The sequence below is a fragment of the Eumetopias jubatus genome, unplaced genomic scaffold (assembly GCF_037043125.1).
Source record: "Eumetopias jubatus isolate StellerSeaLion01/CBP00866 unplaced genomic scaffold, mEumJub1_p1.0 scaffold_13, whole genome shotgun sequence".
In the NCBI taxonomy this organism is placed as follows: Eukaryota; Metazoa; Chordata; class Mammalia; order Carnivora; family Otariidae; genus Eumetopias; species Eumetopias jubatus.
In genome coordinates, this window is record NW_028274819.1 from 6509441 (window position 1) to 6527904 (window position 18464).

Below are 18464 nucleotides of genomic sequence, written 5' to 3' on the forward strand. Positions count from 1 at the left end.
GGAACACCAGGAGTCCTGGACAAAAATATTTAAAGCATTACTGTTCCCGTTAACAAACAAGAAACAACCCAAATGTTCACCAAAAGGAGAATTATGATATATTCATACAATGAAATTCTATCCGTTAGTGAAAATATTTAAACTAGAGCCACTGTACCCCACTGACGAGTCTCACAAGCTTAATGCTCAGTTAAAACACAGTAACGACTGACTTAATTCACAGAACACATACAGTGTGACGGCACTTACATAAACTTCAAAAACACTCAAAACTAAAAAATACTGTTTAGCGATGCATGCATGCAATAAAACTACTTTTAAAAGACAAGGGAAATAATAAATACACAATTCAGGATAGTGTTTACCTTTGTGGGGGGAAGTAGGGGATATGGTCAGGAAGGGCATCCTGAGGGCTTCAACATAATTTATAATGCTCTATTTCTTAAGCTGAGTCATGTATAGAAACGTACTTTTCATCAGTTTGTAAAATACCCTATCTAGGAGATATCTCTGTGTGTGTATGTGTATAATTTTGTATGCAAGGAACGACTCAAAATAAAGGGAGGGGGAGATAAATAGAGTTGAGGCTGGTACCAGACAATACTTCCTAACCCCAACTTACACATCCATCTACCCAGGCTAGGCTAACAGAATAAGGAACCAGTCCAAAACTCCAAGGCAACAGAATCGGCTCAGTTTAGAGGTGACAAAAAGATCACCTCCAGGCACTTTTCTGGGCTTACTAGGTGAAACCAGCTCCAGTGTCTGTTCACCGGGTAAACTGTAAGACACTGCACACTGTCCCCAAAGAGTTGGAGAAACACTGCTTTGCCGATACAGAAAGAGAAAACATCACAAACTCAGGCATATTTTAATCAATGAAAGGAAAGTCCCCAGATGGTTCCAACAGAGGAATGGACTGAATTTAAGGAACAAGGCAGTAATTTTATGTAGCCCTCCAGGGCTGGGAGAATTTGCGACTAGCTACTGGGGAGGGAGGAGGGAATGAAAAAAAACACTTAAAGACACATTAACTAGGACTTTTACAAGAGCACAGAGGCCAGGAGAGAATGTGTGTATTCTGAAGCCCAAACGAACGTGCGCGTACTGAAGACTGGAAGCCTCAAGGGTTACTCTCTGGGCTTTACCTGGCAGAAGGTGACAACGGAGTTTGGCACACGCTGAGTATATTGGGAAATAATACTATCAAATGACATCTATACCACATCTCTGTAACATATGTACAGCCCACGGGCGCCAACGAGGCAAGGAAAAGAGTCTGTGACATTCGCAGGGAAACTGACCGCCAGGGAGGCCGGACTCGGTCAGATCGACGAGAGAAGGCCCCGGGCTGAGAGTCCAGAAGGCCCCAATCGGGGAGGGGAAAAGGGTGGTCCCGGGCCGAGGCAGAAGGTGGGGCTGCCAGGAGAGGGCGGGGTCCCCGCAGGAGGAGCCCTGGGAGGCCTGGCAGCAGCCCGGCAGGAGCCAGGCGGGGCAGCGAGGGGGAATCCAGGGAGGGGGCGCTCCCTTGGGCGCTGGGACGGGGAAGAATGAGAAGGCGGGGGCGCCTGTCACAGACCCGGCCCTGCGGCCCCGAGGGCCCGGTCCCCCCCGCCCGCCGCTCACCTGGGCACGCAGCTGGACGAGCTCCGGTCCACCTCCCAGGTGGCGTACAGGTTCATCTGCACCGGGGCGGGGGTGCGGCCTGGCCCCGGGCCGGCGGGAGGCGCGGAGCCGGAGGCCACCGCGACGGCCATGGAGGTGGAGGTGGACGAGGACGAGGAGGAGGCGGCCGCCGCCGAGGTGGACGAGGACGACGAGGTGGCCTGGGCCAGCTTGGGGGGCGTCGGCTGCTGAGGCGGCGGCTGCTGCGGCGGCTGCTGCTGTTGCGGGGACTGGGCGACCCCAGAACCCCGCTGGCCGCTGCCGCCCCCGGCGCCTCCAGGACCACCACCCGCCCCTCCGCGTTCAGCCATGGCCCGGCCGGGGGTGGGGGTCGCGGGGGTTACGGGGATCCGGACGACGCCGAGAGGACGCCCAGGCTTCTTCCACGGCGGCGGCGAGGGATCGACTCGTCTCCTCAGCCCGCCCGCCCGAGCGCGCGAGCGAGCGAGCGAGAGGCTGCACGCACGCGCGGGGCCTCCCGGCGCGCGGTCCTCGCGCTCGCCCGCCGCTGCCTGTTGCGGCTCGCGCCGCCGAGACACTGGGTGGGCGTGTCCGTGGGGGGCGGGGAGCTCTGGCTGGCGCCGGCCCCACCCAGCACCGAGGGGCGGGGCCCGGGCTCGCGCTCGCGTCCCTGGCGAGCCTGTGGGCGCGCTCCCCTCGCTCCCCTCGCTCCCCAGCTCCCCAGCTCCCCAGCTCCCCGCGCTTCCCTCGCTCCCGCACCCGGCCGGACACTGCCCTTAAATCCGCGGCGCGGGCGGCAGCTAGCCGGCCCGCTCCTCCCCTCCCCCGCCGTCCTCTCGGCAGCAACAGCTAGGCCAGCGGAAACTCCGCTTTTCCGGGGCGCGGCCCCGGCCAGGAGGAGGCTGCCGCGGGAGCGCGCTTCGGGCCCCTCGGGTCCCCAGAGCCCGCGTCGCGCCAGCCTACCTAGCCGCCCCCCCCCACCCACCCCCGCTCTGCGCCCCGGGGTTTCTTCACGACCTACAAAGGGAGCCGTGGCGACCCAGTGGTCGGCCCGCGCGCCTGTGGGCCGTGAAGTTTCCGTCCCTGCTTCTCTCCACCATAGGCGCGTGGGCTCAGAGACCTAGAGCCCAAAAGGCCCTGCCTGGCAAGGGTGAAAGAAATATAAAGCTAAGCCCTGGCCCGTCAGGAGCCACCCTTCCTCCTTTTCTGTCTTACTGCTCCCCTCCCTCAAAGGAGTCTAGAGTTCCAAGCCCCTCCATCCCTACCCTCAATTTCTTCCACCTGTAATGTCTTTCTCTGCTTTCACCCTTTAGTCTCTCTACCATCCTACTCCTCCCAAGACTTAGCTCAATCAACTGCCACGTCCAACATGGGATCTCCCACACCACACACACCCCCACCCTCCACCCCCCACCCACCCCCAGTCATCCATCATCTCCAAAAACCATCTTGAAGTCTCCTGACACCGGCACCTTGGTTGGTGCACTTTGGGCAGAGCAATACCACTAGTACAAGAGCAGAATTTCTTAGCACCCAGCAAATGCCTGTTGGGCCCCTGAAGTCCAACCTTGTCTAGCCTGTTGGGAAGACTTCTTGGGACCAGAGGACTAGAACCTGGAGAAAGCAAGCCCCCCACCCACAGAGACTGGGTGACTGAAACCCCTCAGGAGTTCACATGGACTCAGGACAATCAAGATTTTGAGTTGTGTTCTCTCCCAGGTATGGACTTGGGACTCTCTTGGCCACAGGTCTATTAGGAAGGCCTCACCTGGCCTACTTCCCAAGCCCACTGCACTTCCTCAGCCCAGCCAGGGTGCTAAGCTGGCTATTTTTAGTCCCCAAGGACAAAGTAGTAAGGTCAAACCAGACCTAGAGGTACTTCCCGGAGAGCCCTCTTACAAAAGCAGGCAGTAGTAAGACACAATTTCAGCCTGGCTTTGAGGACTGGTGAGTCTCAACTGCAACATCTGATCCAGGCGCATGCCCCTGGTCACTGAGGGAGCCCTGAAGTTGCAGAAAAAGCCTGTTTTAGTCTTTTTGCACGAGGGGATTAAAAGATGAAGGAAGATCAGAAGTGTTACATATGCATCTCTTTCCCTGGGAAACAGCTTTATTTACAAAACAGGTCTAAAATAAGAACATGAAATGACAAGCCCTTGGGAATTGTGGGAGAGCTGGCTCTTGGGGACCATGTGTGAAGCCCAAGCATCCAGACAAAGGGTCTAAAGGAGGGCCAGATGTGTGAGGGGGACCTAAAATTTGAACTCCTTGTATTTCTTGCTGCCCCCACGGCTGTCCTGGGGCTGAGCTTTCCGTTTCTTTTGCTAGAGGAGAGAAAGAGAAACAGGTTACAACAGGTGAAACAACCCACTGATCCCCAAGACAAGGGTGGGCAGCCCGACTCAGCCATGTGGGTCTGTGGAAAAAGCGCTAAAACTGGATTCTCAGACTTGGATCAGTTCCCCTCCCTGTGCCTTAGTTTTCATCATCCTTAAAGAGGGCAGCCCACCAGAGGATTTCTAAGGTTTCCAGCACCGGGGAAACTCAGGGCAGCAGACACTGAGTACACCCTCATTCTCGTATCAGAGGACACCACGCCACTGAAAACAGAGTCCCTGGTACCTAGTCCCTGGCTCACACCCAGCTGGGTTCCCCTGTGACCTCCTACCTTTTGTTTGGCAGCATGCTCGGCCACCATGTCACTAAAGTCTTCCTTCTCCACCTGTGCCTGCTGCTCCCGCACATGCTCCTCATACTTCTGGGTCATGGCCATGGGATCCAGCTCCAACTCTTCAGGTGCCAGGGCCACTTCCACACCTTGTAGCTCGGGAGCCGGGCCCTTCCGGCTCATCACCTGGAAAAGGGATCAGAGTCTTGTCATCTACAGAGAGGCTTAGAAGACTTCGTTTCTGCCCCCTTTCCCAGCCCCCAAAAGAGTGCTCACTGTGGACATGTCATAGATGTGGGTTGATCCCATCATGGCTCCCCCAACAGTGGCCGTTCTCTTCTCTGGTAACACAGTGAACAGCTGAGGTGTCTCACTTCTGCAAAGGACAATGCGGTCAGGGGCCCAAAAAGGGAGGGACATAAGGGTCTCCGGAACGGGAAGCAAAGAGAACACAAGCAGCACCTCCGCCCAGCTCCCAGAGGAATTCCAAGACACCCAAAGGAAAAATGATGCCTAGGCTGCCTCTGCAGGTCGTAGAGACCCATGAGAGGAAAGGACTGGGTCGCTGGGGAGGGGGATGGGGCTGTGCTGACTCCAGGAAATACAGCCTGGAAGGAATACAGGGACTGAGTTAAAGGATCCCCTGAACCAAGTTTAGGAGATCAGAAACTAAGATTCCCACATGTGAAGAGGGTCTAAGGGTCAGGCTGAAAGTTTCCAAAACAACTCTGGTACAAAGAAGATGGCAGGAGAAAAGAGATGACAACAGCTCCTGCCCAAAGTTGCACCTGGAGTCCTAACATAGAGAACTCAAACTTCCAGTACCTCCTATGGTGCAAGAACCATCTGAGCCAGTCTCGCCATGAATTTCAATGATTCCACTCAAAACACAAGAGCAAATCTACCAATATCAATCCAGACCTCTCCCCACCTCTCCCGCTGGAAGAGGTTAACAATCTATTCTCACACAGCAGCCAGAGTTAATACCTTAAAACAGTTGAGATCCTGTCATTCCTTTGCTCAAAATCCTCTGAGGCTTCTGATTATCTGAATAAACCCAACCTCCCTACGTGATCTAAAGGGTTCATAATCTGGTCCCTTACTTAATCCCTGTTCACTATACTCCAACCATATGACCCTTCCTCCTTTTCTTCCTTGAACGTGCAAAGCTTGAGACTTCTGCAGAAGGAGTAACGGGGACCAGAATTACCCTCCTACCTGAAACAACCAAAAAATAAAATGGGCAAAACACATGAAACAAAGATCTTCCAGTCACTGGACAGGGGGTAACAAAGGAGAGTAACTCATGAGACAGGAAACGAGGCGTGTCCTTCAGTTACCCTGCCTCCTGCATTGAGAGAGTCTGCAGGCCACAGAACAAGGAGAGGGAACCCACGTAGAGCCCAGAGGACTCTAGTCGACGGAGCTGAAGGGATGAAGCCGAGAGACCAGAGAGACCAAGGCAGCTAGAGATCACAGGGCAGAGTCCTAGAGAAGAGACAGCAGCACAGAGACTTGAGAACTCAGGAGACCTACAGAGGGTCCTCCTCAGGACTTAGGTGAGTAAAGTACCAGAGCCGGGGAAAGAAGCACCCAAAAGGACTAGTGGTAACAATGCCTGCTGCCCACATGGGCCTGGGAATAGTGCCTAACTCACTAGCCTTATTAAAAAATCCTCCTGGGCGCCTGGGTGGCTCAGTTGGTTGGGCGACTGCCTTCGGCTCAGGTCATGATCCCGGAGTCCCGGGATCAAGTCCCGCATCAGGCTCCCTGCTCAGCGAGGAGCCTGCTTCTCCCTCTGACCCTGCCCCCCTCTCATGTACTCTCTCTCTTTCTCACTCTCTCAAAAAAATAAATAAATCTTTAAAAAAAAAAAAAATCCTCCTGATTAACAGGGCACTGGGTAGAGTATACAGAACGTCCTGGGCCTAGTAGTAGAGAGGACTGCACACCGCTTCAGTCCTGCCTCAGGAACCTGAAAAGCAAGACCTGAATCAAACTGTTTCCAAGTACCTTCACTGTGTGCCTAAACAAACCCGAATAAGATTTATAGAAGTACAAAAGAACCCTGCACCCAACAAGGTGAATTTTACAAAGTCTGGCTTTCAATCAAAAATTAACAAGCATGTGGGGTGCTTGGGTGGCACCATCGGTTAAGTGTCCAACTCTTGGTTTTGGCTCAGGTCGTGACCTCAGGGTTATAAGATCAAGCCCCGAATTAAGATCTGTGCTCAGCATGGAGTCTGCTTGGGATTCTCTCTCTCTGTCCCTCTGCCCCTCCCACTCATGCTCTCTCTCTCAAATAAATGAATCTTTAAAAGGAAAAAAAAAAAAAAGGAAATACAAAGAAAAAAGATATTTTCAAAATGAACAGAGCGTCAGTGAGCAGGAGGGCAGCTTCAAGAGATCTAATACACATATAATTGGAGTTGCCAAAGGAGAAGAGAAAGCAAAGGGAACAGAAATGTATTTGGAGAGGGGCACCTGGGTGGCTCAGTCGGTTAAGTGTCTGTCTCTTGATTTCGGCTCAGATCATGATCTCAGGGTTGTGAGATCAAGCCTCATGTTGGGCTCCATGCTGGGCATGGAGCCTGCTTGGGATTCTCTCTCTCTCCCTCTTCCTCTGCACCCCCCCACCCCAAAACAAAGTACTAAAAGTAAAAAACTACTGTCAACCTAGGATCCGGTTCCTGACCAAAATCAAAAATCTTTCAAAAGGACATTTAAATAAAACAAAAAAAAATTAAAATAAAATAAATCTTTCAAAAGGACAAATGAAGTAGTTTTTAGACTGCCAACACCGAAAGAATTCATGACCACCAGACCCACAACAAGAAATGCTGAAGGATGTCTTTCCGGTGGAAGGAAAATGCTACCAGATGGAAACCTGGATGTACACAAAGAAATGAAAGAACACTGAGAATGGTAATTAGATGAGTTAAAATAGGACTCATTATTCAACTCTCTCTAAAAGATAAAAAAAAAAAAAAAGGACAACTGACCATTTAAACAAAAATAACCACATAGTGTAGGATTTACAACACGTCAAAGTAAAAGGCATGACAACAGTACAAAGGTTGGGAAGAGAGGAATGGAAGTACACTGCTGTTAGGCGCTCACTGCTCCGCAGAAGTGGCACTATCACGTGAAGGTACGTTGTGATAAAGATGGATACTATAAACCCTACAGCAACCACTAAAAATAACAAAACAGAGCTTTACAGTTAATAAGCCAACAAAGGAGATAAAATGGAGTCATAAAAAAAATGCCCAATTAATCTAAAATGAGGGCAAATGGCAAAATGGAACAAAGAACAGAATGGGCAAAGAGAAGATCATCTCAGGAAAAAGGGGTCAATTCATCAAGAAGACTTAACGATACTATACATTTATATACCTAATAAGACAGTTTCCATTGCAAGACTATGAGAAACCCCTGCCTGTCTTAGGCACTTACGGCTCCTTCTGCCCCGGATCACCCCGTGGTTAGATCTTTCCTAACATTCAGCTCTCGGCTCAGATACCTCAGTGAGACCTTCCCAAAGACATCCCCACCACTCAAATCCCTCCACATCCCATTACCTAGTTGACTCTGCTTCACCATCCTACCCCCATCCGAAATCAGCTTGTTCTCTGATGAACTGCTTACCTTGTGTTTTTCACTGCCTAGAGCAGTGCCTGGCACAGAGCTGGTGTTCCATAACTGGTTCACAAGGTGGGGGAAGGGGGTAATGAGTCAGTTGGCCAACCCAGAGGCCAAAGGGAAGAGCAAGACCTTCTCTCTCAGCCCTGCCTCGTTCTCTCACCCGTCCATCGCTTCCTCAATCTTCTTCTTCCTCAGCTCAATGAGTTCAGGGGTCTCCATTCCAGCCGGCACTGACGAAAACCCTCCAGGAGTGATGAGGCCACTTCAAAGAGAGAAACAACCTCTGGAGTAAAGAGAAGGCCCCCAGTGACAGACCACTTCAGAGGCAGACTCCGCTCTCCCCACCTGTCTGCAGGGGTAATAAAGCCTGTCTCATCCGGTTTGTCCTCATCACTTTCCTCCTCTTCCTCTTCTTCTGAAGACTCTTCATCAGATGGCTCCAGCTCCCCCCAAGGGGTCCTATCAATCTCTTCTTCCTCAGTCTTGGTCTGAAAGAGATCATTCATTCATTCGGCAAACATTTACTATATACCTATAACGCGTCACGTTGTTGCAAACTGAAGAGATATAAAAGTAAACAGACAATAATCTCTGCCTACAGAGAGCTCATATTCTAGGGGAGAACTTGCGTCAGTCACATCTCAGGAAAACGCATGCCCTTTTTCAGACTTTGAAACTTCCGAACACCCAGCTCCCTGATAATGAATCTACAAACCAACCTCTACACTTCATGACCTGAAGTAAGACAGCCACGGCCTATACCTGAAATTCAGCAGCATTGGTTCCAAACACGTCCCCATAGAGTGGTTTCCCAGTCTCGTCTACTGGGGGTTTGCCCCAGCCACCAGCATGGTACCCGAAGGAACAGCTCTGCAAGAGACCAAATGCAAGTCAGCTTTTTGGTCCAGACACACTACAAAGTACAGAATTAATGCTTGGTAACTCTGGAAATTATGATTTCAGAGAAGAATTAAATGTATTACAAGGCAAAAGTGGTAGCAAAAGAAATCCAGAGACAATAGGATGGGGAGATGGGAGGCACAGAGTCGACTAATAAACCTCAGGCTTCTTGGTAGGGTCCGTTATGTCTGAAAATAAATCAGGCACTTTTAAAAACAGGATGCTTAACTTCTTACTGATTTTTCCTAACTTTGGGAAGCTTTTAAGATCTATTTCTTTAAAGGGCCAAAAATTTTTACCTGAAGTTTAACAATTACTTCTTTTTCACTTTAATGACTTTGCTATTAAAAATTTTTTAAATCAATGCTCCACATTTAAAAATAAAAGCATAAGGCCATTCTTGAGATAAAATTATTTCTATCTGTCCAGCCATGTATGTATCAGAGAGATATCTGGAAACACATTCACCAAATTTAAATCTGCTTATTTCTGAGTGGTGAAATTATAGGTGATTTTTTTCACCTTTGGAAACTGTCAATTCTCACTGACTGTTTTATGGTGAGCATGTCAGGTTTTTTAGCAAACAAATACTACTATTAAAAAAAAAAAAAGACATGGGGTGGGATGAGAGAAGAACAACAACAAAAAAACAAAACCAAAAAAAAAACCCATCCTCTAGTTAAAAAAGCAGAGGCAGCTAAGAATGAAAGGCCAGTGCTCACCTCGGGGATGGGCGAGTTCAGCCCCGGAATTTTCAGGTTGGGGTACGACGGGGGTGGTCCATATCGCTGCATGGCAATCAGCCACGGGGGAGGGACCTTGTGAGCATTCTGCAGGAAAAAGAGAACAAGATACCATCTGCCCAACCCTGTCCTTGTCTCCTTCTGCCCCAATTCCCACTCTCTTCTTGGCTTCCCCAGTCAGGTAACTGGCACTCACTGGTCCTACTGGCATCCCAAGGGAAATCCTTAGCTCGTCAGACAGATCTCCTGGCTTCTTCTCCTTCAGTCGTGTCTCAAACTCTTTCCCCTGAGAAAAAAGCAGAGCACACCGCCTTATGAATGCCAGACACACACTGAGAATTCAATGGCAAGAGACTAGGGGAGCAAAGATGAGAAGTCCCAATCCACACCCCATACAAAATCCCACTGAGAGCTGCCCTAGTGCCTGTTGATTCTCATCACTCCTTTCCCTGGCTAGAGTAGGAAAAGGAATAAAGGCCAGGAAGGAGGGGAAAAGCAAGACTCACAGTGCTAACATTAACCCACTAGAAGAACACGGCCTGATTTAGGACGTGCCTTCTCATCTGTAAAATGAGGGCACTTGACAGGATGATCGCCAAGATCCTTCCATCTCAAAAATTCCCTAATATCGTGGTGACTGCTATTTCAAGGATCAGGAAAAAAAAAACAATACTATTTTCCTAAAAGCATCTACCACTTGGCGACTCTGCCCCTTATCCAGTCGTCACTTTAAAAACATGGACTAAACCTCTCCTCCAGAAAAAACTACCTCATTTTAAGATTTCAAATTCCACTCCATCCAGGGGAGTTAAGGAACAATCCTAAGGCTGAGGAAAGGAGCCACTGTACCAGCTGGGAAAGCCTTTCCAACCAAGAGTTACACAGCCATGACCAAAGGCCCAGTCTTCTCTCCCAAGCCCCCACACCCGAACCTCATAGTACAGGTCCCCGTGGATGGTCAGCTTTGGCTTGGTCTGCCACTTGAAGAAAGCATCGTGCAGTTTCTGGTAGTCAATGTCAATCTTCCCCATCTTGGGCCGAACTTTCTCTCGCATTTTGGACTTCATGGTCTTCTGTTCTTCCTGTGGGGAATTCCAGAAGACAGGTCATAAAAGGTATTCACCAAGTTTGACCCTTCATAGATCTGGCTCCCCGCTCCCAAACGAAATAAAGGGAAAGGCGCCTAGGCGCCTAGGTGACTCAGTTAAGCACCTGCCTTCGGCTCAGGTCATGATCCCCGGGTCCTGGGATGGAGGCCCGCATCGGGCTCCCTGCTCAGCAGGGAGTCTGCTTCTCCCTCTCCCTCTGCCCGTCCCCCTCCACCCGTGCTCTGTGTCTTGCTTTCTCGGAAGGAAGGAAGAAGGAAGGAAGGAAGGAAGGAAGGAAGGAAGGGGAGGAAAACCTCATGTATCTCATTCCAGAAGCTACCCAAATCATTCCTGCTCAAACCCCTCAAAATTACACAATCCATGTTGAACAAAATAGATGTGTCATGTAAAATCATCTTCAGCTATATACACTGATAAATATTTTTTCAAGCCATCTGATCAACAGACTGACCTCATTAGCTACCTCTGGACAGAACTAGGTGACTGGAGTCTAACTGGAAGACAGTTTTCATCATGTACTTTTGGACCTCCCAAATTTTTTGCAGTACACACAAATATTATCTATTCAAAGTATTTAACTCAAAAATTTAAATCTAAGAAGTTACACAACCACCATGAACCTCTAGCCACAAAGTGCATCAGGCTCACATTGGGAACAGGGAACTGCAGACACAGCCAAAAGCCACCTGCAGGAAAAGGAGTCACCATGCGCAGATCCAAGAGCTGGCTAAGTGCAGGCAGAGGAGGAATGAGGAGACAAGGGGGGAAACGGAGCCACGTGGAATCAGAAGTCTCAGCATGGGGCAGGAGAGCTAGCTCTGAACATCGAGGCCAGGTCTGCCTTTCACAAGCTGATGTCTTCTCCTCCCACCCTTCCCGCCCTCTGTCATATGCAGTGCTGATTTCTGGAGAACGGATAATTAGACAGTTAACAAGTAGGTAGGCTTTGGGAACCACATTCACGATTTTGAAATAGGCTGCTATTAAAGATGTGGATGTGCGGGGCAGATCTGAGCCCTGGCCAGTCCCTTACCTTCTCCTGCAGGGCCTCCCGCATCTCCTGGATGCCTGTGCGTTTGATGAAGTCTGGCAGCTCAAAGGGGGGCTTCTCAATGCCTCGTTTGCCCTGGAGGTACTTGCGCTTAAAACACCAGTGGCGTGGTACAGGCACAGAATTCCGCGTGGCCTTGAGGTGAACCAAGAGCTTGGGGTCCTGTGCGGTGACATCATGCATCTCCACAACGTCAGGCCGAGCCACAAGCTGGAAAACACAGCAACGTGCCACTAGAAAGCCCTAACCTCTCAGCTCTAAGACCCTCTCTTTCTCTTCCTCAGAGGACACATGCCTAAGTCACCCAGGCCTCCTTCAAAGCCCTCCTCCCCACCCCAAAACAAAACCCCTATGCATTTTTATGAGCTCCTCATGCGGTCTCCCAGCCACGCTCTAGATCTGCTAGATCAGCTGGAGTCTCACCTGCTTGAGCTCAGCCACGGTGAAGCGATTCATTCGGCGCAACTTTTTCTTGGACAACTTGGGGGCTTCTGGCTTCTTTTCCTACAGCAAAACCATCATTTCTTTTGAGCAGGACTATCAGGTGTGAATCCTACTGCCCGGCTCACCTCAAAGGGATTCTCCTTTGCAGGAGTTCACCATGGTCCCTCACTGGATGCATCTCAGCCATCTGTCCCGAGGCCCTACCTCCCCACCAGCAGCACGGGGGCCCCACCTGTTCGTCATCACTGCTATCGTCATCACTGTCCTTGTGCTCCTCCTCAAAGCCCTTCTTCTTGGGGGCCGCAGAGTTCTCCAGTTTGTCAAGTTTCTCTGGCTCCTTCTCCTTCTCCTTCTTCACATCATCAGTGAGCTGAGGAGGCAGACAATGTGGAAACCCAAGCCCTGTGTCCCTCCTTGGTTCCTGAACCCAGCCCTGAAAAGATGCCCTCCTTACCCTGTCTTTCCTCATCCCCGCCCCTTCCCAATGCGGGGCTCCTTGTACCTTGAAAGCCTCAAAAATCCTCTTGAAGAAGATGAAGTTGGGTTCATAAATTTCAGGTTCTTCAGTCACATACTCAATTTCAACGTCAGCTGCTGGGGAGTCAGAGCCACGGGACCGGGTTGACTCTTTCTCTCGGTCCCCAGAACTCTCAGATGACGCCCCCCGAACCCGCTGGGGCTTTTTCTTCTTCTTTCGGTTCCGACGCTTCCGGTTTTTCTTGCAAAAGAAGGAAAACCAACCGGGTCAGAGAATCCAAGCACCAAGCCTGCCCCCCCCCAATCTCCTCATCCAATTTCCCCAAGTGACGGAGGAAAGAGACCTTGAAGTCAGACTCTAACGTTCTGCTCCTCTCAAGCTGTAGGCCTCTCGGTAAATTCCTGCACCTCTTAGAACCTGTTTGCAGCTATAAAACGTAGGCACACACAGTACTCTGAACTCCAAGAATTTATGAGTATTAAACACAAGATATTTACAAGATGCTTAGGACGGGAACTGACATGAAATAGCAGCTATTATTTATTGAACACCCTGAAATGGTGTCACTTTAGTGCCCAAATACCATCTCCAAACATTCCTTCCAGATTCGGCTCCATCCCATACCTCTTTCTTGGATACAGACACGGTGTCCTCCTCAGTCTCTGAAGCTGACTGGCCCAGGGACGAGCGAGTGTCTGTTTCCATTTCCTCTTCCTCTGCAAAGAAGAAAGGCGGCCATCAGTCCCCTCACCCTAGTACCCTGACACTCGCCCACAGTAACTCCTCTTTACCAAGGGCCAGTTTCTCTCTCAAAGCCTCCTCAGGGGGAAAGGATGGAGGAATGCAGACTCAGCCTTGGCCTCTCCAGATTCTGCCCTGCAGCCCTCGGGACACAACACACTCACCCTGTTGAGAGTTCATCTCTTCCTGGCGGCTCTCCTTCAGCTGCAGGATCTTTTCCAAAGCCTGGGGGATCTTGGGTCCCACAGAGGGATCATCCATCTGCCAGAAACAACCCAGACACAGGAAATGATCTCAGGGTTTCTACCTCTTAAACTAGAAAGACTGCCAGCCAGGTGATGTAAATAGCAGCTAACAACAGTACTAACTGGACCCAATCATCCCTCAGTACCCCTCAGAGTAAACCTCAGAACACTGCCCCAGAAATGTCTCCCAAACCCTACTTCCTGCCCTACCCAAATATGCTTAACTAAATATGGCTCTCCCCCACCCCCCACCTCTGGAAGTCCTCTTATCTCCTCTCAGAATCCTTCCCTAAAAATCCAGAAACAGTCCCCTCCTAAACCACATTCTCCTGTGCCTAGAAAGAAATCACCGATCTCACCTCTCTATTCTCATCTCCAGGGGGTGGTGGGGGACCACGAGGCCGGGGAACTGGGGCTCCCATGGGCAAAACAGTGGGAGTGGGGCCCACTGGAGCAGCAACTGTGAGAAGAAAGAACTCCAATGTCAGAAGACACAAAACAGGCATTTTAAAAATTACCTTCCTTGCTAAAGGTCAGTGTGATGGCCTTAGGGAGAGGGGGGTGGCCAGAAGGAAGTCTGAGAGAGCTTTTGAGGTATTAGTATCATTTTGGTTTTTGGTCCTGGTGCTGGTTTTATGAGTTGTTCAGGTTACGACAATTCATTGAACTATAGGCCCTTCATAGAATACGTACTGACGTTTAGGATTTTTCAAACACATTCTTTTCCCTTCCCTTCCCTTCCATTTCCAGGGTCTTACCTCGAGGACCCAGAGGAGTACGAACACCAATCTGGCCCATGTCTTGTGGGGGCCGAGGCACTGGGGTGCCCATCTTGGCAATCTCCTGCTGCCGTTCCTGCTCCAGAAGCACAGCTGCCTACAAGAGAGATGTGAGAGTGAAGACACAGCTTGGAAATCCATTGGGCAGGCAGCCTCTAGCAAATGCAGGCTTTTAGCCAACAGGCCCAAAGAGAACAATCAGGTATCACTCGAGTTCACACATCCTCACCACCCCCACCCTTCCAGGCTACTGATCCAAATGGAGGAAGCCTCTCATCACAAAAGAAAATCCCTGGAAATAACACCAAAAAAACCCCGGGAAACTCCTGGTTTCTACCAGAGAATTTAACATTTAGCTACACACAGCCTTCTATTTTTTAACAAGAGTTCTCTTCCCCAAGAGATTAAGTTATTTCTAAGGAACAATGAATTCTTTTCTTACACCTGCTCCTCAAGATCTAGCACAATCTAGGGACGCCTGGGTGGCTCAGTCGTTAAGCGTCTGCCTTCGGCTCAGGTCATGATCCCAGCGTCCTGGGATGGAGCCCTGCATCGGGCTCCCTGCTTAGCAGGAAGCCTGCTTCTCCCTCCCCCACTCCCCCTGCTTGTGTTCCCTCTCTCGCTATGTCTCTATCAAATAAATAAATAAAACCTTTAAAAAAAAAAAAAGATCTAGCACAATTTAAGCAAAAATAGCACTTCATAAATAACTTCGTATCTATTCCTGTTAATGCCTACTTTCTAATACTCCCGGTAATGCACTAGGGAACAACTGATAGAACACCCCTCTGGGACTGAATGTCTTCTGTATCATTCTCTAACTACATCTACCATGTTCAGTCTAAATATAACACAATTGACTAAATGAATCCAGTACCTACTCTTGTAGGTACCTAAAACAACATCACAAGAGATTAACAGGAATCACCAAACTTCTTCTGTAATAGGCTAAACAATAAGTATCTTAAACTTTATGGGCCGTTGCAAAGACTGTAATATGTTCTTGGTTTGCTAATTTTCTTAACAATCCTCTAAAGATAGAAAAACCATTCTTAACTCGCAGGCCATACAAAATCAGGTCACAGTCTGCAGTTTACCAATCCCTGGGCTCCAGAAAAGATGGGATTATTTGGAAGATACTGGAACTTAAGGATGAGGTGACCTCCACAGAAAATTTGCATGGTGCATCTTGTTTTGGACACTAAGCACTAGACGTGACAGCCAAGGGACTGGACCATCAGGCCAAAGGTTGGGGGACATTACCCGCTTCTGCTGCTCCAAGAGCTCATGTTCCTTCAGTGAATGATCTCCCTGCTTAAAAAAGAAAACAAGCTCACATCAGCACCACCAGCCCCCAGGCCAGGCTGTCACAACTCTGCTTCCTGGGGTCCTCTTCCAGCTGAGGGCCTATGTTCTAGTCTTTGGTTCAGACCCTCCCAGAAGGCTCAGCCCCAGGATCTAGCTCTCTCTGAGGCTCCACTTCCCCTTTAGGACCCTGATGAGACCCACACCGAAGCTGCCATCTGCCCTACCTGCTTGGCACGCTCCTCTTGCTGCATCAGCAATGCTGCCTGTTGCTGCGCCAGCTTCAGCCGCTCCTCCTCTGACAGAGCCACAGGTTCACCCACCCGGAGGGGAGGTGGCGGCCCCAAGTTTGGTGGGCGGGGCCCAACTGCCATAGGAAAGCCAAGGCCAAGGCCTGGTGGAGGTGGTGGGGGTGGTGGAGGAGGCTGCAGAGGGGGGAGTCCCATGGGTGGTGGCGGCATGGGAATCCCAGAAAGCTGTGGAAAAAAATGTGAACATAAACTAGGAAACGTTTACCTCCTGCAGACATTTGCTGGGGATCTACTATGAGCCAGGTGCTAGAATTAAAAGTCAAATGACAAATAATTCCCGAATGCAAGAAAAGAATACTCTGTAGCAATACCGACAGAAGATGCTAACTTTGGGGCACCAACCAAGGAAAGCTATTGACTCTCTCCCCGGAAAACCATGAACGCAGGTTTTGCATACAATTTCAGGAAATTCGAGGACACCTCTAAAGGCCGCCTGGGAACTCCTCATCCCACACACAGAAGCCAACAGTTCCCAGGTCAGAGCCACTGTTCTAGAGAAAAATTCAAATCCTGGCTCAGAAAGGACATGAAAGTTGAGAAGGCTTAAATAAACTGGAGCTAGTGTGTCCCAATGACTCACTAAATGTAAAGGCTACGAAATCAAGTCAAAGAATGAGCCTTTATGTCTCATTGAACAAAATGGAAACTGTGCCCTGGGAAGGCAAAAAGAGTTCTTTCCAGCTGAAAGAGAATCAAGTCAGGCTTCCAGCTCACTTAAGCCGAACCTTGAACGACAGGTAGAATTTGGAGAAGCAGACATTGGGTAAGGTGATAAGGATCAGGACCAAGGGAGATCGGAACAGCTGCCATTACTCCCTGTCCAACCTGTTAGTTGCATCCCCAATACACTGAGAGAGGCTACCCTGAACAGAAGTCATCTTATAAAGTGGAACAACCCCCTTACCTGTGCCGACATGGGAGGGGGAGCAGCTTTGTCCCCATCTTCACCTCTCAGAACTGGCCGATTCAGCACGATGCCCGTCTGGAAAACAGAAAGGACTCCAGGTCAGTCCAAGAAGAGCTGTTCCACAAAACGACATTCACTCCCATTCATTCAACAAAATGTACCCAGTGCCTGTCTGCCGGAGCTTGAGCTAGGCACTGGAGAGAACCAACATATTTAGAAACGATTACCACTGGTCAGGTAATGGCAAAAACCAGCAGAAACAGCAAACCCCTGCTTGCTGTGTAGAACTAAGACCGAGTGGTGAGGGGTCACGAAGGCCTTCTCCAGACACTCGGCCTCCCCTGATGTCCCGCCAACACTCACCTGGCGGGTGTAGGTCTGCAGCCGCTCCACTAGCTCCTCGCGACTCCCTGCTGGGCAAAGCACAGGATCAATGGGGTAGGTCAGGGCGAGCAGGCCAGAGGGACCAAGTCAGGCCCCAGCGGTCCGCCTCCGCCCCTCCCCCCGCCCCCGGGTCTCCGGGGTAACCAGGCTCCGCTTCTCCCTTAGGCCTACGCTGCCCCATCTCTTGACCTCCCGAGTTCCTCACCCTGGATCGGAGCTCCGATCTCTGCCAATTTGGCCTGAAGCTCCTGGGCAGCCCAAGCGCCATAGTGCCCAGGAGGTGGCGGCGGCGGCAGCTGTAACTCTCCTTTGGGAGGCTCGGGATGCTCGGCCGCCATTTTAGCCGCAAGAAGGCGCGCGACCAACCCGGAAGTTCGAGCCAGATCTGGGGCCCGCTTCCCGGAACTTCCGGCAGCGCCGTACGCCACGTCCGCGGGACGATTGACAGGCCGTTCGCGTCGAGGCCCAGCCCCTGCGGATCTCCAAGGGTTCCCCAGCGGCCTGGCCGCGAGGCCTTCTGGGAGTTGTAGTACGCAGGTCCCGTTCTCAGCGGGTTCGACTCCGTGAGAACTGTGCCAGGCTGAAGCACCGGGAACGCTGGGAGCCGAGGCGGGGGCGGGGCTGCGGGGACAGATGGTCCCGCCCGAAAGGCGTGCTTTCCGCGTCTGACCTGCCGGAGCGCGGATCTCCAGCCTTCCGACCCGACTTCCAGCTCAGGCGTTTAGAGGCCGGAGCGCTTACGTTCCTCAGGGAGTCCTGAAGGACTGATTCCGCCGGCGGCCGCGCATTGCGGGCGCCAAGCGGGAGGTTGCAGCCGATGCCTGTGATAAAACAGTATCTGATTGTCTGCCCGCCCACCCCCGGCCCACGAATGGATGAATGGGCTGAAAGAGGATCGGAGCCGGAGAGGAGCGGGCTGAGCTCCAGCTGCCGACCTGGGGGAAGGGCCACACTTAAGCTCCTTTTTCCACCTATCAGGCCGGCTAAAATGTCTCCACTAGGCTTTCTCCCGCTTTCCTTTCCTTCCGTGGAGCTCCCATAACACGTACAAACATCTACCATTTGTTTAAAGTCTTTCTTGCTCCTTTGCCTCACCTCCTCCCCAAGAACGTGAGCCTTTTTACTTGT

At 50.8% G+C, this 18464-nt stretch overlaps 2 protein-coding genes across 3 annotated transcripts in view; both read right to left on the reverse strand.

Annotated features, from left to right (window-relative positions):
- Positions 1 to 2158, reverse strand: part of PACS1 (phosphofurin acidic cluster sorting protein 1) — a 143579-nt gene extending 141421 nt beyond the window's left edge. Inside the window, exon 1 of the mRNA XM_028117843.2 lies at positions 1627 to 2158. Coding sequence (XP_027973644.1) covers positions 1627 to 1976 — 350 coding nt within the window. The 5' untranslated portion in view covers positions 1977 to 2158. The remainder of the gene's footprint in view (positions 1 to 1626) is intronic.
- A 1545-nt stretch (positions 2159 to 3703) lies between these two features.
- Positions 3704 to 17707, reverse strand: SF3B2 (splicing factor 3b subunit 2). Of its 2 annotated transcripts, none has more exons than XM_028118072.2 (22): positions 17542 to 17707; positions 17316 to 17362; positions 16950 to 17027; positions 15962 to 16210; positions 15693 to 15743; positions 14409 to 14526; positions 14010 to 14110; positions 13570 to 13666; positions 13289 to 13380; positions 12689 to 12904; positions 12419 to 12556; positions 12166 to 12246; positions 11725 to 11952; positions 10515 to 10664; positions 9779 to 9868; positions 9562 to 9669; positions 8702 to 8809; positions 8285 to 8427; positions 8100 to 8201; positions 4571 to 4670; positions 4295 to 4480; positions 3704 to 3950 (listed from the first exon to the last, which is right to left on the reverse strand). In XM_028118072.2, exons 1-22 carry the CDS (start codon positions 17672 to 17674, stop codon positions 3879 to 3881), a joined length of 2688 nt encoding a protein of 895 aa, XP_027973873.1. In that variant the 5' UTR covers positions 17675 to 17707; the 3' UTR covers positions 3704 to 3878. The 2 variants fall into 2 exon arrangements, with proteins under 2 accessions (XP_027973873.1, XP_027973872.1); XM_028118071.2 differs by having other exon boundaries at positions 17316 to 17365.
- Between the last annotated feature and the right edge of the window lie 757 nt (positions 17708 to 18464).